This window comes from Phalaenopsis equestris, unplaced genomic scaffold (assembly GCF_001263595.1).
Source record: "Phalaenopsis equestris unplaced genomic scaffold, ASM126359v1 Scaffold000088, whole genome shotgun sequence".
In the NCBI taxonomy this organism is placed as follows: Eukaryota; Viridiplantae; Streptophyta; class Magnoliopsida; order Asparagales; family Orchidaceae; genus Phalaenopsis; species Phalaenopsis equestris.
The window spans coordinates 953,001-969,235 of NW_018164530.1; the positions used below are offsets into that span (position 1 = coordinate 953,001).

General features: G+C 38.1%; 1 protein-coding gene across 3 annotated transcripts in view; it reads right to left on the bottom strand.

Moving 5' to 3' along the window:
- Window positions 1–1,448: 1,448 nt before the first annotated feature.
- LOC110019955 overlaps window positions 1,449–16,235 on the bottom strand; it is a 32,927-nt gene continuing 18,140 nt past the window's right edge. Inside the window, exons 4-5 of one of the 3 annotated variants that reach the window (XM_020717862.1) lie at window positions 1,913–2,127; window positions 1,449–1,753 (exon numbers count right to left, since the gene is read on the bottom strand). In XM_020717862.1, coding sequence (XP_020573521.1) covers window positions 1,671–1,753; window positions 1,913–2,127 — 298 coding nt within the window. In that variant the 3' untranslated portion in view covers window positions 1,449–1,670. Of the gene's footprint in view, window positions 1,782–1,831; window positions 2,128–16,235 lie in introns of all 3 variants that reach the window. The other 2 variants (XM_020717861.1, XM_020717863.1) reach the window with 2 other exon arrangements.

Here is a 16,235-nt window from a genome sequence, read left to right on the forward strand (position 1 = left end):
TTTTGCCTCATTTTAATGGCTACGGCATTAATTTGATCAATGAGGAAATCACATATTGCAGCAGGTCAATTAATGGAGAAAAAATACTGCACATTCTCACTAAAGATGTAAAGCTCTTATGACACACTAAAATTGCTGGAAGGGAAAAATAAATTTGATTAAAAAAACGTCAAAAATAATTCATCAAAAGGAGTAGAACACTCAATTCATCAAAAGAAATAGAACACTCCCTGGTTAAAACCTTCACTAGGTCATTCGTTATTTGTCTGGCATCCACACCACAAGAGGAAAATTTATTCCAATTTATTACTTCTCCGCCATTGGGAATACCTATCAACATGACAACTTTATCAGAAATTAATCCTAGCTCTTTCTCACCTATTGTAAATACCATTCATTCATAATCTCAACATTTCAATATGTACAATGTAAGTACATTATCATGAGGAAACGAAGGGAGCTAAAAAAATTGATATACATTCAATACTTTTAAGTTATTCCTGGTCTCCTCAGATATAGTAGGTATGACCTTATCAAAAATATCTTTTACTATGAATGAACGGCATCTATAATTGAAGGACATTAGGTTCATAAACCTAAAAAAAAAAGATAAATGCAAAAAAAAAAATGTTTTCTATAATTGTCTATAATAACACCAATTTGATACATCAAAAACATAAATACAACAACAAAATATCACAATATCAACACAATAACAGAATATCAACAAAATTAATTTTTTGTTTTATTGTGATATTAGTGTGGTATGTTTAACTGATACCATGGTGTTATTAAGATTCAATTTTTGTGTTATTATGGTATTATTTTGGTATTGATTTTTTATTATTTTAGTATTATTTTGGTGTTATTATAATGTTATAGAGCTTATACTATAGTGTTATTGTTGTGTGATTTCAGCGTTATTTTAGCGTTTCATTGGATAATTTGAACAATGCACAAAAATATTATACGATGCAATGCTTTTCTCGGTTACAACAGAGTCTTGAATGCAAGTACAACCATAAACAAAATTACTTGGATGATGTCTGATGACCCTTAGACTACTCTTTGGTCTCCTTCTTCTTAGGCTCTTTGACTTCCTTCTTCTTACGCTCCTTTTCAATTTTCTTAGGCTCCTCGGTTTTCACTTCTTATGCTCTTCCAACTCCATCAAATTAGGCTCTTTAGTTTATTTCTTCTTTTCCATTTTTGTAAAGATGGAGTTCAAATATATCTCGACCAGCGAACGATAGTGCGAGCCATAGCTATGCGTCAGGTAATGGGAGATCCTAACTCATGACAAATGACGAAGAAATATTGCGTCTAGTGGGACAAATTTATTTTTGATACAATGACCCTCACATTATGATTTAAGGAGTTTAATTTTAGTACCCTGGGATTTATGTATTGGTGGGGGTGGGTTCAGGACGCAAAGCTGCGTCGAGACTCCTCACGTCCTCTTCGCCGAAGAGACTCGAGCACATGAGCATGGAGATGCCTCGACCCTCGCCGCTAAACCTAACCCTCCGCATGCTGTTCGATGGCAGCCCCATACCCTTCATGCTCGTGCTTTGCTTAGCTTCCCTCAGCACTGACTTCGCCGTCACACTCGCCACCGCATCAGCCACGGCCGAACCAATCTTCCCGCCGCTCCCCAACTTCTCCGACAGCTATGCGAAGATGCTGCTAGCAGACACGGCCCTCTCGGCAGGCGACAAAACGGGCTGGTTCTGCTGGGCATTCTCCATGGCTTCTGCAGGCCAAAAAATGTGGAGACGGTCCTATCAGATAATGAAGAATGAATTAGCCATTGGAGTAAATAAAAGCTTACGGATCTTATATCATGTCGTTCGTGCGTTCATGAATCAAAGGTTGAGCTTTTGATGACAGCCAATTTTTAAAAGGATCTTACTTTGGATAAGATTGTGATATGAATAAGAGTTGATGCATGCCCGCACAACAGATTGTCCGGTAACATCATCAATGTTGAGCAACCCGCTGAAGCAGCTGCCAATATTTCTGCACACAAACTTAGCTGAAGTAGCTAAAATATGTTCTGGTGCCATTTGTTTTAACAAAGAAACATATATGTGAACCCTCTGCGATCTCACCTTTTCATCTTTGCCACTGCAGTAAATAATATTATAAAAAGGAGCTTTTTTATATATATAGTCAAAAGGAGTAAAGTATTAAAATAGTTTCTAACTATTTACATGGAGACATTTTAGTCTTAGAATCTATAAAAATGTCAAATTAATCAAATAGTCCCCAGGCCCAATTAAGAGAGTCTAATGACTAAATTTACACTTTTTATAGATTGAGGGACTAAAATGGATCCTTACAAAAAGTCAGCAGACCATTTTATCCCTTTTCTCTATCAAAAGAATTCCAAAACCCTATTTGAAGAAGAGTGGAAGATGATCACACAGCCATGCATGGCTTTATATGTGTGGTGAGATACCTTGATGAAAAAAGCTGAGAACCTTTTTCAGGAGCCTCACTTTGTCCAGAATGATCATTGCAACCATTAAGAAAAAATATAGCTTCTATAAAACTGTTATATGCAAGAAGCGGTGCTTGAACGGCATGAATAGATCAATCAGAAAAAAAAATGCTCTAGAAAGGTTAGCAAGGAAGTAGAGTGAACAGTCAATAGAGATCTGAACCTTTGGTAAAATATCACTCCTTATCTTTTCAGAGCAGATAAGGTGTCTCTATAAACCTCTTGGTAAAATAACACTCCCATGTTCTCTTCTGGTAAAACAAGCAAAGGCACCTTATCCTTTCAGAATCATCAACAAGGGACAACGGGAATCTCAGAAATAGAACACCTCTCCACTTCACGAGTGCGTATTCGGTTAGGACTCCTAATGTAGAGAGTCATTCGGAGGTCAATGACATGGTGACACGTGGCACGCAAGTCCCACAGTAAATTTCCTGAACAAAACTGCGGAGGTGGCCCGACCCGACCCAAACCCAAAAAGCATTACGAAAACATCTTTGCGCTAAAAAGGGGCGCGAAGAGTCGAAAAGCAGTATTTCGAGGCGAGCTTTCCCGCTTCAACCTTTACAGTTCGGTGTTAGGGTTTCCAGCGAGCGCGACATTGATCAAAGAGGATCGCCATTGTTCGAAGCAGAGAAGGAAAGGCATTTCGTCGTTCGACGTTCAAAGTTCAGATGTTTGATTTTTTCGAAAATGAATGGCAAGCAAACGGAAGAAAATAGGAGTGCTACAAAGTCATTGTGGTAATGTTCAGAGTTACAAGAAATAATTTTTTTTTGGAACTGAGTGATTTTATTGATGTGTTATCGACATGTTATTGCAGTGTTTCCCTTGTGTTATTACTGTGTTGGTCTTCCTTTTGTACTAGGTTGAATGATGTGTTGTTGAAGTGGTGTTCTCACCGAATAATTCACGTGTTATAACAGTGTTCTTAGGGTGTTACTGATGATATTGAATGTTCTCATATGTTTTTAAAGTCATTAATAATTGAATAGCACAGATGAATCCAAGTGGTGTTATGCTGGTGTTATTTAGTGTTTTGAAGTTGTATAAGTGTTGTATGGTTTTGATTTTGGATGTTACTGATGTATTTAATGTTGTCATATGTATTTAAACCCCTTAATAATTGAATAACACAGTTGTGTGTCAGTGATGTTATTTTGGTGTTATTGTATGTTATTCAGTCAAGTATATATTTTTTTTCTTTCAAGTCATGTTGTAAAGTTGTGTGTTATATAGCTATGTTCTATGGGTGTTATTAATGTCATTTTGTGGTACTGAATGACAAAGTGGTTTTTTGTTGACGTGTTATGCTTGTGTAATTAAATGTTTTTGAGTGGATAACACATATTTGTCTCTGCTGTGCTGTAATATAATTGTATATGTGTTGTATTGCTTCGATTTTGGGTGTTACTCAAGGCTTTCATGGTGTTATATGTGTGAAAACTCATTAATAACTGAATAATATTGTTGTATCTTACTGGTGTTATTCTAGTGTTATTGTGTGTTATTGAGTTACTAATGCATATATTCCCTTCATATGGTGTTTTAAAGTTGTATATGTAATGTATGCTTTCATTTCTTTTATATTATTAAATAACACAGTGGTTTTTGTTGAAGTGTTATGCTTGAGCAAGTAGATGTTATTGAGTGCATAACACTTATTTTTTGTTCATTGTTGTATTCTGCTCCTCTTATTGTAATTTCTTTCCTTTGTATGTTTATGAATGCAAGGACATTCAATTGCAGATATCGTACATCTGCAGTAAGGGGTGCTTTGGATAGTGTCTGACATCTCGTATCAGAGGATACAATGAATTCTTTAAAAGAAATGAATTTCTTCCACTTCTTTGATATGACTCCATATTCACAGGACAATGTGTTGACATTACACATAACAAGATGTTGGGATAATGAGAGTAGAGTGTTCAGAATGGGTGGGAAAGAAGTAAAATTGCACCTTGACCACTTGACGCTTATATTAGGTATGTCTAACAGAGGGGAGACAGTTGTGTGGAAGAAAACCCCTCGTCTGGTGTGGATGCCCGACAAATAAAGGACCAACTGACGAAGTTTTGTGAAGGAGGTTCGTTCATTCCCTTTGAGCGGTTATACTAAAGTTTTTACTAACGAATTTATTTTTTCCCTCGAGCAATTTTAGTGTGTCTGGGGGACTTCTTGTCTTTGCTGAAAATGTACAGTTGTTTTCTTCGTTTAATTAGTCTTTTATCATTTGTGAATTTATCATCGATCAAGTGAGCATCGTTACCACTAAATTAAAACAAAATCAGTCACTTAGATACATCCAGAGTTTTGTTTTTATTTTAACTGTAAGTATATGTTTTATACAAAAAATTAATATACATTCTGATGTTATTTGGAGATTTATTTTTTTTTACATTCCTCTTTCTGATATGACATATCATCAGCTATGATTTTATGAGCACACTTCTGTGTTTACTCCTCGTGTTCCAGAGGCTAGGCCTCGCATGCTAAGGTAACCAACAAATCATGGTTAGACAGCAGTAGAGATTCACGATGCCTTAAAAAAACTTGGTCATGCAAAGGTTAAATATTTAGTTTATTACACATTTTAATGTTTTATTTATTCATTATTTTCATTGATAGTATGAATTCATTATGCGCATTTTTAATGGTATTGTAGGTTAATGATTCATTCATTAATTTAAAAGAGGATGAGCAACATTTACTCTCCAACCCGGAAGGACTACCAAGCCCTGTCAAGATTGTCACACACCAAGAAACAATTGTCGGACCATCTTCACCATTATCCCACGGCGTCGAACCAATTGTTTCCAGCGAGATCACCTCGCAAGAGACATATCCAGCAAGCAATAAAGAATTTGGAATAATAATCGACCTACTGAAAGGTCAAGCAAAGTCTAATCTTGCATTACATGAAAGCATGAATATAATGACTCAACAGATGGCGTACGTGGATAAGTCATTATAGAACTTAATTGCTATGGTCGAAAGATTGCAGAGAACCAAACCAGATAAGAAAGTTGATGTACAGGAACCCACAAATCCTCTGCTCGAACTGTTAAGTCTACCCAGAGAATGAGGAGGGCAGTGGGTTCACCTGAGTTCAAATACAAATTAAAAAGAAGGAAGAAAAGAACTGATGTTGTTCAGGAACATCATTTGGGAGTTGTCCCAGACATTGATCTAAATGTGACGCTTCAGGAACATCATTGGGGAGCGGAAAGAATAATAGATGTCGAAGACAATGTATTGACAGGCAATGCGACGCTTCAGGAAGATCCTGAAGAGGTGAAACGATCATTGAAGGGTGTTCTAGAGTCGCTAGCCCAAATAGTAAACAACTATTTCTATTCACATCTGTATACTCTAATATGTCATGAGTTCTTATTTCATCAGAAAATATGACATTTTGCAGGCTCTTCACGCGTCGTCCCATGTAGATCCGTCCAACACTTCAGTTGTACATAGTCCTACTGCAGAGCATTCATTAGTAGAAGATGTGCATAGTCCTAGTGGAGAGCCACCAGCAGTAGAAGTTGTACGTAGTCCCAGTGGAGAGTTACCATCAGTTCCAGTTGTACGTAGTCCCAGTGGAAAGCTTCTGGTGAGATACTGTTGCACAAGGTTCATACTGATAAAAATGCAGCTGATTTGTTGATCAAGCCAATTATTATCAACAAATTTTTGCATTGCTTGGACTTGTTGAATGTTTGCAGTTGCTAGAGAAGCATGGCGGCCCAACCCACTTTCAGTATGTAAGAAACTCGATGATGTATTTCTCCTAAGGGGCTGGATATTCGCCAAAGTGGAGATTTGCTAGGTATGACTCATATACTATATAAGGGATAAATGCTGGAGCGAAGTGGAGCAGAACGGGAAAATCTGTCCAAATCGGGGTAGTTTCGTTATATGGGTTAGGGGTGCGAGGGAAACACCCCGCTGTACGGTACATGAATAATTTGGGAATTACATATTGTACTTTAGGGTTTTATCTAAGATTATATATAAGCATGTTTGTAACCCTAGGCTATTTTTGTTGGGAAAGGTGGAGCTGGTCCACTGAAATCAGGAAGAAATTAAAATGTTGATTTTTCTTTGTTTGGACTGCTCCTTCCAAATCTGAGATTAAGTAAAGTCGAAGCTTTCTTAAATTGATAATCCCGCATCTCTCTCCGCTGAACCGAGTGACCACGTGAAGATCTACACAAATATTCTCACGCGATCCTGCGTCGCGATGCTTGCCTTATGGGTCGAACGGGAAGCCTTTTAAAAGCATCGGCTGTCAGGGAGATAAAGAGACCTCTCTTTTGCTGAAGTGTGCAAAGGGAAAAGAAAGAAAAGCTAATTACTTTTCTTTTCCCTTCTTCGGGCTGAAAATAAACTTTGCGTTTGTTCTTTCCTCTTTCCTTCGGCTTGCAGGGAAACAAAAGTCAATTTTCTTTCCTTTTTTAATTCTTCTTTCACGTGGGCTGAGAAGAGAGAGGAGAAAGAGAAGAGAGAGAGAGAGAGAGAAGGTGAGGAGAGAGAAGGTAAGGGAGAGGAATGTAGAGAGAGATAATTCTTTCTTGTGAACGTCAAATCGACGACGGTGTAATTTCCTCGAATAAGTAAAATCCTCAAGAGCTCCGTGGACGTAGGCAATTTGCCGAACCACGTAAATCTGTGTGTTCCACTGTGTTTCTGTTTTGCATTTTTTTCGATCTGGTTTTTTGTTTTATTGCAGTTGTTTTTCACAACAACTGGTATCAGAGCTTTGATTTGGATTTAAGGAAGAACGATGAGCGGAGACGAAGTGATAGCATCGATGATCGAGAATTTCAATGGCACAGATTTTGGTTACTGGATGATGCAGACAGATGACTACCTCTATGGAAAGAAACTTCATCTTCCGTTATTGGGAAAGAAGCAGGAAAAGATGAACGATGCGGAATGGAATTTGTTGGATCGACAGGTTCTGGGGGTTATTCGATTGACACTGTCGAGTTTCGTTTCCCACAACGTAATCAAGGAAAAAACTACTGCAAATCTCATGGCGGCTTTATCAAACATGTATGAAAAGCAATCAGCGAATAACAAGGTGCAGCTGATGAAAAAGTTATTCAACCTAAAGATGGCGGAAGGTGTATCTGTTGCTTAACACCTGAATGAGTTCAATAATATCACAAATCAATTGTCGTCTGTTGAAATTGATTTTGATGATGAGATACGTGCGCTGATATTGTTGGCTTCGTTGTCAAATAGCTGGGAAGCCATGAGGATGACAGTTAGCAGTTCTACAGGTAAATCTAAACTTAAGTATGATGATATTCGTGATTTGATTTTGACTGAAGAGGTGCGCAGGAAAAATTCTAGCGAGACATCGGGTTCGAGTTCGGCACTAATTGTTGATTCCAGAGGGAGATCACGGGAAATGAACTCAAACAAAAGAAGATCAAAACCAAAGTCTGGCCAATATACAACCTGCTGGAATTCTAGCAAGGCTGACCACATAAAAAGGAACTGCAGGAATCTCAAGAAAGAGAATGATGACGCTAATATTGTAACTGAAGAAATACAGAATGTGTTATTGTTGGCAGTTCACAGTTCTGTTGATGACTGGATACTGGATTTTGGGGCTTCCTTCCATACATCGTCCCACCTGGAGCTGATGCAAAATTATGTTGCAGGCAACTTTGAGAAGGTACATCTGGCTAATGGAAAAGCTTTGGACGTGGTGGGGATGGGAGACGTTGATATTGCACTTCCTAACAAGTGCAAAAGGACTTTGCAAAAGGTCAGACACATTCTTGAGTTGAAGAAAATTTTATTTCCGTTGGACAACTCAATAAGGGCGGTCATTCAGTAGTATTCTCAGATTGTACCTGGAAGGTGACTAAATGAGCATCAGTACTAGCTCGGGGCAAGAAAACTGACACACTATATATTACTACAAGTTTACTCAGGCGTAGACATATGAGCCAGAGAAGCATTATGGGGGAGGCAAAAGAAAGTCAGTTTTCTGAAAGATGACAGATCGTAAAAGGCGGGAAAACCAGATCTTGTACGGACATATGGTGGAGATCCATAAAGCTATAAAGAAATCTTGCAAGATGAAAGTTCGAGCAAGTAGAAGCTGAAAAACTTCCACCAGGAAAGAAGGAATTGCATAATAAGTGGGTGTATCGGGTGAAGACTGCGTTGGATGGCAGTAAGAGGTACACGACTGGATTTGTTGAAAAAGACTTTCAACTGAGGCAGGATATTACCCATACAGTGAGAGTTGTAAGCAGATTCATGAGTAACACAGGAAAGAATTTGGAGGTACAAGGCTACGTTGATGGTGATATGTCAACTAAGGGTGTTACTCTTGAGAAACTGAAGTTGTGTGCAGCTTCAGTTGGTCTTCTAGCATGAAGACTGGTGCTTCGAGTTGCAGAGGTGGAGGATATCAAGTTTGAGGAAAAGAATGATGCAGTCAGTGAATGATATAGTCAGTGTCCCAGTCTCCAAGTGGGAGAATTGTTGGGGAAAGTGGAGTCGGTCCACTGAAATCAGGAAGAAATTAAAATGTTGATTTTTCTTTGTTTGGACTGCTCCTTCCAAATCTGAGATTAAGGAAAGCCTAAACTTTCTTAAATTGCTAATCCCTCGTCTCTCTCCGCTGACCACGTGAAGATCTCCGCAAATATTATCCCGCGCTCCTCCAAGCGATCCCGCGTCGCGATGCTTGCCTTATGGGTCGAACGGGAAGCCTTTTAAAAGCATCGGCAGGCAGGGAGATAAAGAGACCTCTCTTTCGGCTGAAGTGTGCAAAGGGAGAAGAAAGAAAAGCTAATTACTTTTCTTTTCCCTTCAAGCTGAAAAGATACTTTGTGTTTGTTCTTTCCTCTTTCCTTCGGCTTGCAGGGAAACAAAAGTTTGTTCTTTTTTCTTTCTTTAATCCTTCTCTCACGTTGGCTGGGAAGAGAGAGGAGAAAGAGAAGAGAGAGAGAAGGAGAGGAGAGAGAAGGTAAGGGAGAGGAATATTGAGAGAGATAGCTCTTTCTTGTAGACGTCAAATCGACGACAGTATAATTTCCTTGAAAAAATAAAATCCTCTGCAGCTCCGTGGACGTAGGCAATTTGCCGAACCACATAAATTTGTGTGTTCCGCTGTATTTTTGTTTTGCGATTTTTCTCGATCCAAATTTTTGTTTTATTGTCGTCGTTTTTCAAAACAATTATATGTTGTATTTTGTATCTTGTACTCTTTTTTTGAAGCTTAAAAGAAACTGTCGCTCTGCTCCCGATTATGTAGGCATCTTTGTCGAACCTCGTTAAATCTGTGCTCTTCTATATTTGTGTCGATTCTTATTTTTCTTCGCCCCAATTTCACAACAGAATATGAAGGAAAGCGATTGTGGGAGATGATGTGATGGCATCGGGGATCGAGAAGTTTAATGACACATATTTTGGTTACTGGAGGATGTAGGAGGATGTAGATAGAGGAGAGAAGAAATTTCATCTTCTACCACTATGAGAAGATTTTTCATCTTCCATTACTGGGAAAGCAACTAAAAAAGATGGATTCCCTGCCAGAAAGTCAGACTTGGGAGCTAACAGAACTTCCACCAAGGAAGAAGGCATTGCACAACAAATTTGTGTACCAAGTGAAGACTACGTTTGATGGCAGTAAGAGGTAGAATGCTAGATTTGTTGAAAAAGAGCTTTCAGCAGAAGCAGAATATTGCCCATGCAGTGGGAGTTGTAAGCAGATGTAAGAGTAACCCAGGAAAGAGCTTGGAGATACAAGACTATGTTGATGTTGATATGTCGACTGAGAGTGTTAATCTTGAGAAGTTGAAGTTGTGCTCCACTTCAGCTGGTCTTCTGACATGAAAACTGAGGCTTTGAATTGCAGAGGTGGAATATATCACATTTGAAGAAAAGAGCGACGCAACTAGTGGATGATTAGCCAGTATACTAGTCTCCAAGTGGGAGATTTGTTGCGAATATGGAAACCCGTCAACTGCTCAAATTGGCATTTTCTCATGTTTGACAGCAAATTAGATTTGACACTCGAAATTAATTGCTAAATTAATTGCTCTTAATTCTTTTTATGATTTGTTGTAGAAGAGAAAATAAAATAATTAATGGGATTCATTAATTATTTGATTAATTTCTTAATGGGTCTAATGGCATGATGAAATTAATAAATAAGCATGTTAGTTTCCCTTGTAATCTCTCTCGGGCGTTGACTTTGCAGAAAAGGATCGCAAGCCTCAAGCTTTCCCTGGTTTTCTTCTTCTCAAGTTGCTGTCGGGATTTAGTTTCTCTCCCGCGTTTCTTTTTCTTGATGGTGGCTCTCGGGTAGAGAGAGAGAGGAGAGAGAATAGAGAGAAAGATTGTTCTTTCTTGTAATCGTCGAGGCAATCGACAGATGTAATTCTCGAGTAATAAAATCCTCTACAGCTCTATGAACGTAAGCAATTTGTTGAATCACGTAAATCTGTGTTTTCACTGTGTTTTATATTTTACGATTTTTCTAGATCCGATTTTTTCCTTTATTGTCGTCGTTTTTCACAACAACTGATATCAGAGCTGTGGTTCAGATATGAGGGAAAGCGATGACCAAAGATGATGTGATGGCATCGGGGATCGAGAATTTTAATGATACAGATTTTAGTTATTGTAGGATGTAGATAGAGGACTGCCATTAGATACGTAAATCTGTGTGCTCCGCTGTGTTTTACGGATTTACTAAATCTCACCAGATAGAGGACTGTTTTGCAAGATTTTGTGCATTCTTTAAACCAAACAGTATTATAATTCTCACCAGATAGAGGACTCCCTTCCTGCCATACTCTAGAGGCCAACCAAGCAAGTTACTATCAACAGCAGATAATAAATCTGTGTGTCCCGTTGTGGTTTTCGTTTTGCGATTTTCTTGATCCGATTTTTCCCTTCAACAAAATCAATACGCCTTCAAGAATTATTGATTCCAGGTCTTTTGTTGTATCACTGATGCTAACATGTGAAGCTTTGGATAGTCAATCCAGCACCAACTCAAGTAAAAAATTCTCACATTCTTCCTGTGTATTTGTCTCGTTGTATGCAATCAAGCGAGATACAGCATGAAGCCATTCGGAAATAACCCCCTCATCTGGAAATCGTCAATAGACCTTCAAATCCTTCAAATCCCACCCAACACAGTTGATAAAGAGAAGTAAAATACTAATTTGAAATCTAAGCACCAAGAGAAGAAAGAAAGTAGACACGCATACGGAATGAAACCACTAGAAATCTGGTCAGGCATGAGTGACCGCAATGATTACCTCTGATATCGCAGACATAGCAGCTTTGCGGATGCTAACAAGAGGATCCATGCATGAAGATCCTATGGTCTTTAATACCAAGTTGTCAATTGGGCTGCCCATCAAAGATGAAGACCTGGTGATTAGAAATAGAGAAGCTTTCCTTACTGCAGCTTTCTCATCTAAACATCTCTTTCTAAGACGCTCATTAAACTTTGCATTTCCAAATGCTACCCCTTCCTGCAAAGAAGCAGAATTCCTGGCACCCCTGGATAAAAATTCAATCACCTGAGCCATGTTCGTGAGTGCCCGATCTCGAAGTCCTGCCATAGAATTCGAACAACGCAGCAGCAATGCCCTCATGCATTTCTTTCCCCAACAGCTAGAACTCTCCGATGATTCATCCACTCCCAGAGGGTCAGGCAACGATGTCAACATACCTAGAATCAGATCAGCTGCCACTTGCCTTGCGTCATTTTCACCAAGTACTCTGCAAACCCAATTTGGTCATCCTTCTCAACCTCCAAGATCGCATCCACCGTCGCAGCTCTTGGCTCGGCCCTCTTTGGAATGTTCGAAGCGAGATGTCTCGGAAAATAAACCAATGCCTTCCCAACTTCCTCATTCTCCCGAGCCAGAGGCGCAATTATACAGGCGACAAAACTTATGGTGGCAGTTCTCAAAGCTGACTTTAGCGGAGAGGAAAGGACAACCCACGCAAGAGATCTTAGAACCTCGACAGTGATAGCAGTTTGATCGCCTTGCTCGGGGCGAGATTCGGCCGAGAAGAGAATTCGAAAGCAGACGCCGGATAGGCGATGTTGATCGGAAGCCGAGGAGGAAAGTAAGGCAACGATGATATTTACGAGGGACTTGACACCATCAGGCGACGAATCGAGTCGGATGCGAGACAGGATGGAGTCAATGAGGCCTTGCTTGCGTTTCCTTTGGCAGTCCGGCGATGGTGAGGAAGGGAGGGGTTTAAGAGCTTCACGGAGGGAACTGAGCAAGGAAATGAAGGCAAGAGGCGAAAAGAGGTAGAGTACGGGGGCGGAGGGGGTGAGGTTTAGTGAGAGGTAGACACTGGTAGCCAGGAGGGAGTTGTGAGGAGAAGAGAGGTCCATTGTTGCGGCGAGGGGACGAAGAAGAGAGGAGGGCAACAGACCTTCATCGGCAACATGTGACCAGAGGGGAAAGGCGGCATCATCACAGAAGCTGCAGGATTTGGCGGAGGAGAAAGAAGAGGGAAGGAGGAAATCGCGATCGAGAAGGGAGGATTCGGGAAGGGGATCATCAGACGGGAGGTATTCCAAGTCGGACAGGAAGCGGGAGAGCCTTTCGTCGAATTCGCAGTCGTTCATGTCATCGCCTGCAGAATTTCCGGCCTCCGCCGTCAAGTTTTGGATTTCCCGCTAAGGGCGGAAACACCTAGTGGAAATACCTAGTGCGTTTAAGTCTAATCCTGATAATACTTCGGAAGATTGAGCGCATATTACGTTCCGAGTAGTTGTGTTATTGTAATATTCTGTTATATTACAGGAAAATTTTATTAGTATTATTTGTAAAAAATGAAGTATTATTTGAATATTGTGGTGTTATTCGATTATTTTGTGGTGTTATTAGAATATTTACCTGTGTTACTTGATTTGGGACTAAGTTATTCGGCATATTCCTCGTGTTATTTCAATTTTCACTATATTATTATTGGAATAACACAACATCAAATCAAGTAACGCCGGAGAATATTTCAATAACACTTCATTTTCCACAAATAATACTAAAAGAATATTTCTATAACACAGTAACTATTGCAATCTAAACATAACTCTACGTAATATCTTTTTCTAGAAGATTAACATTCACACTACTCAATTTCTATGTATTTACATATCTACTGAGTAAAGTCCTAACTTGACCCTTCTATAAATTCTGAGATGACCTAGATGGGGATAATTTTGACATCTCATATCTAATTTATTAACTTTAAAAGCATATACTTAGCTTATTTTATTATGTGATTTAAATGATTTTGTAATAAAGATTGTTAAATTTTCCATTAAAAAGGCTACACTTATATAATAAATGAAAATGTTGATGAAACTTTTATCAAATTATCCGGATAAAATGCATTAAATTAGTTTCTTTTGCTTATCGTATTCAACTGACTGTATTCATTTGTTTGTCATATTCAACTGATTAGTTTCATTTGCTTATTGTATTCTATATTAAATTAAATGGCTATTTAATTTAGACTTAATTAAATATTATTATTATACTTGTGAAAGAATTACATCCAGAAATAATATTTTTTTGTGAAGAATAAAACCTAATAAAATTTTGACAATTAGAATCAAAATTTCCCTATAGTTTAAAGATAATTTGGCCATTATTTTATCATGATTTGAAGTTGATTGAATCATTAGTTTGAAAGTGGTTCGATCTTGATTCAAAGATTGTGTTAATCCTAGTTCAAAACCTAACCGATCATTGTTTGTTTATGATTCAAAGATAAACGCAAATCATGATCGAGATAAATCAAGTGCAATGTGACCAATGTTCATATAATATTCAATCAAATCATTATCTTTCGCTCAAGATTTGGTCATGGACTATAATGCAGGTCGATACAATCAGAACAGCTATGATACAATAGACCATCAGAGATTTAATATAATAATCATAACATGATAAAGTGTATTTCGACACATAACATAACAAACATAACAGAGATTACAATTCAAACCTTATAACAATTATAACAACATTTACAATATCAATGACATTATCCACAAGCAATGTAAATTCAAGAGTTTTATAACTAGATAAATAACAGAATAAGTACACAAAGAATTGATGCTTACATCATAATGATTAAAGTGCCAATGGATTTATATTACAGTGTAATAAATTTGCAGATAAATTCTCTTTATATAATTGTATGTGAACATGCATAATTTACAAGAACTTTTTTTTTTTAACCGGGTAAAATAATTATTGTATTGACACAATTCATAACTGCCACTATAAATAAGAGGTCAACCAATCATCAAATCATACAAAAAAGAACTTATTAACTTTACAATAGCTTTGGGAATATCATTTGTGGTGGCTCTCCTCTTCCAATTACTCTTTAGTTTATGTTGGGTCATTAAATAACCTGCACTAAGAGTGTAAATAAGTCAAGTCTAGTTCATTTAATTCAAAGATAGCTTGAATTTGAGCTCATTTATTAAACTCAAACTTGACCCGAATGCCTGAGCTCAACTGAAAAGCTTGAGCTTGACTCAATCGTTGACTTTTTATTTTGATATCAAAATTTTTTGAATATGAACTTTTAACATGCAATTAAAATTTTGTTTGCAGTTGTCATAAATATTCTCATTTTCAATCTAAACATCGTTCATATTAGAAGAAACTTGTTTGCTCATTAATTAATAACGATGACAAACACATGCACATTTAAGTAGATATTAACATTTATTGGCTCACTAATAGCATATTCTATAACTTTTTTTATGCCAGGTCAACATACTCTTTAACTTTTTATGTTGGCATGCTAATTAAACAATATCGTATACAAGAAAACTGCAGCACAAATACCGAGGTGATCTGATGGTCCAGACGGGAAAAGACATCAAAAGAGGGCCCATCGGCAAAAAACCCGAAGGCCCAGTTGCTGACCTGACATATCAAGTCTTCCCGACCGTATGTATCTAGACAAAGCCCAACTAAGGCAACTAAACATCTAGAACCCAAGCAATTTGACCAGAAGTGAAGCACGGAATAACCCAAACCGTTTACTGCAGCAAAACCAATCCAAGGGAAGAGCTAACCCCTCGGGTCCTGCAATTATATCAGGGACATTCAGCAGTCTCCCTAAAATATCATCAGGAGTCAAAAGAACAGTAAGTCTTAATCATCCCTCAAGATCTCTTCGTCTAAAAGCACCTACATGTTGAATTATATGGTTATTCATCATTTGGTCGATAGCTTAGCTACAACAAAAGTTCCTCATCAGGGATCAAGGGTCGACGACCATACTTGAACCACCGATTGACAAGACTTAGCCAACCAAATCAAACTTGTTGACCCATGCCATTGAAGAATCAATCGACCGGCAACATTGACCAGCTATGTTTACCAAGATTTCATAGCCAGCGGAGAATCAATCAACCAGTAACGTCAATTAGATCTAATCGACTGACTATGTTTAATCGACCGGCTATGTTTATCAAAGTCTCATAATTGTTTATAAATGTCAGTGAACATTTTGCAGTAATAGTTTCGAGTTGATTGTGATGCATGAAATATAAATTATTGTGTCAGTATTAAACTTCTATTATAACTAGTCGGACCGACGGCGCCTGAGAAATCAGTGGATTTTCATGGGATTAGTGTCTACCTTTCTTAGTAAACCAACTAGATATAGATATAATTATCATTATATATATATA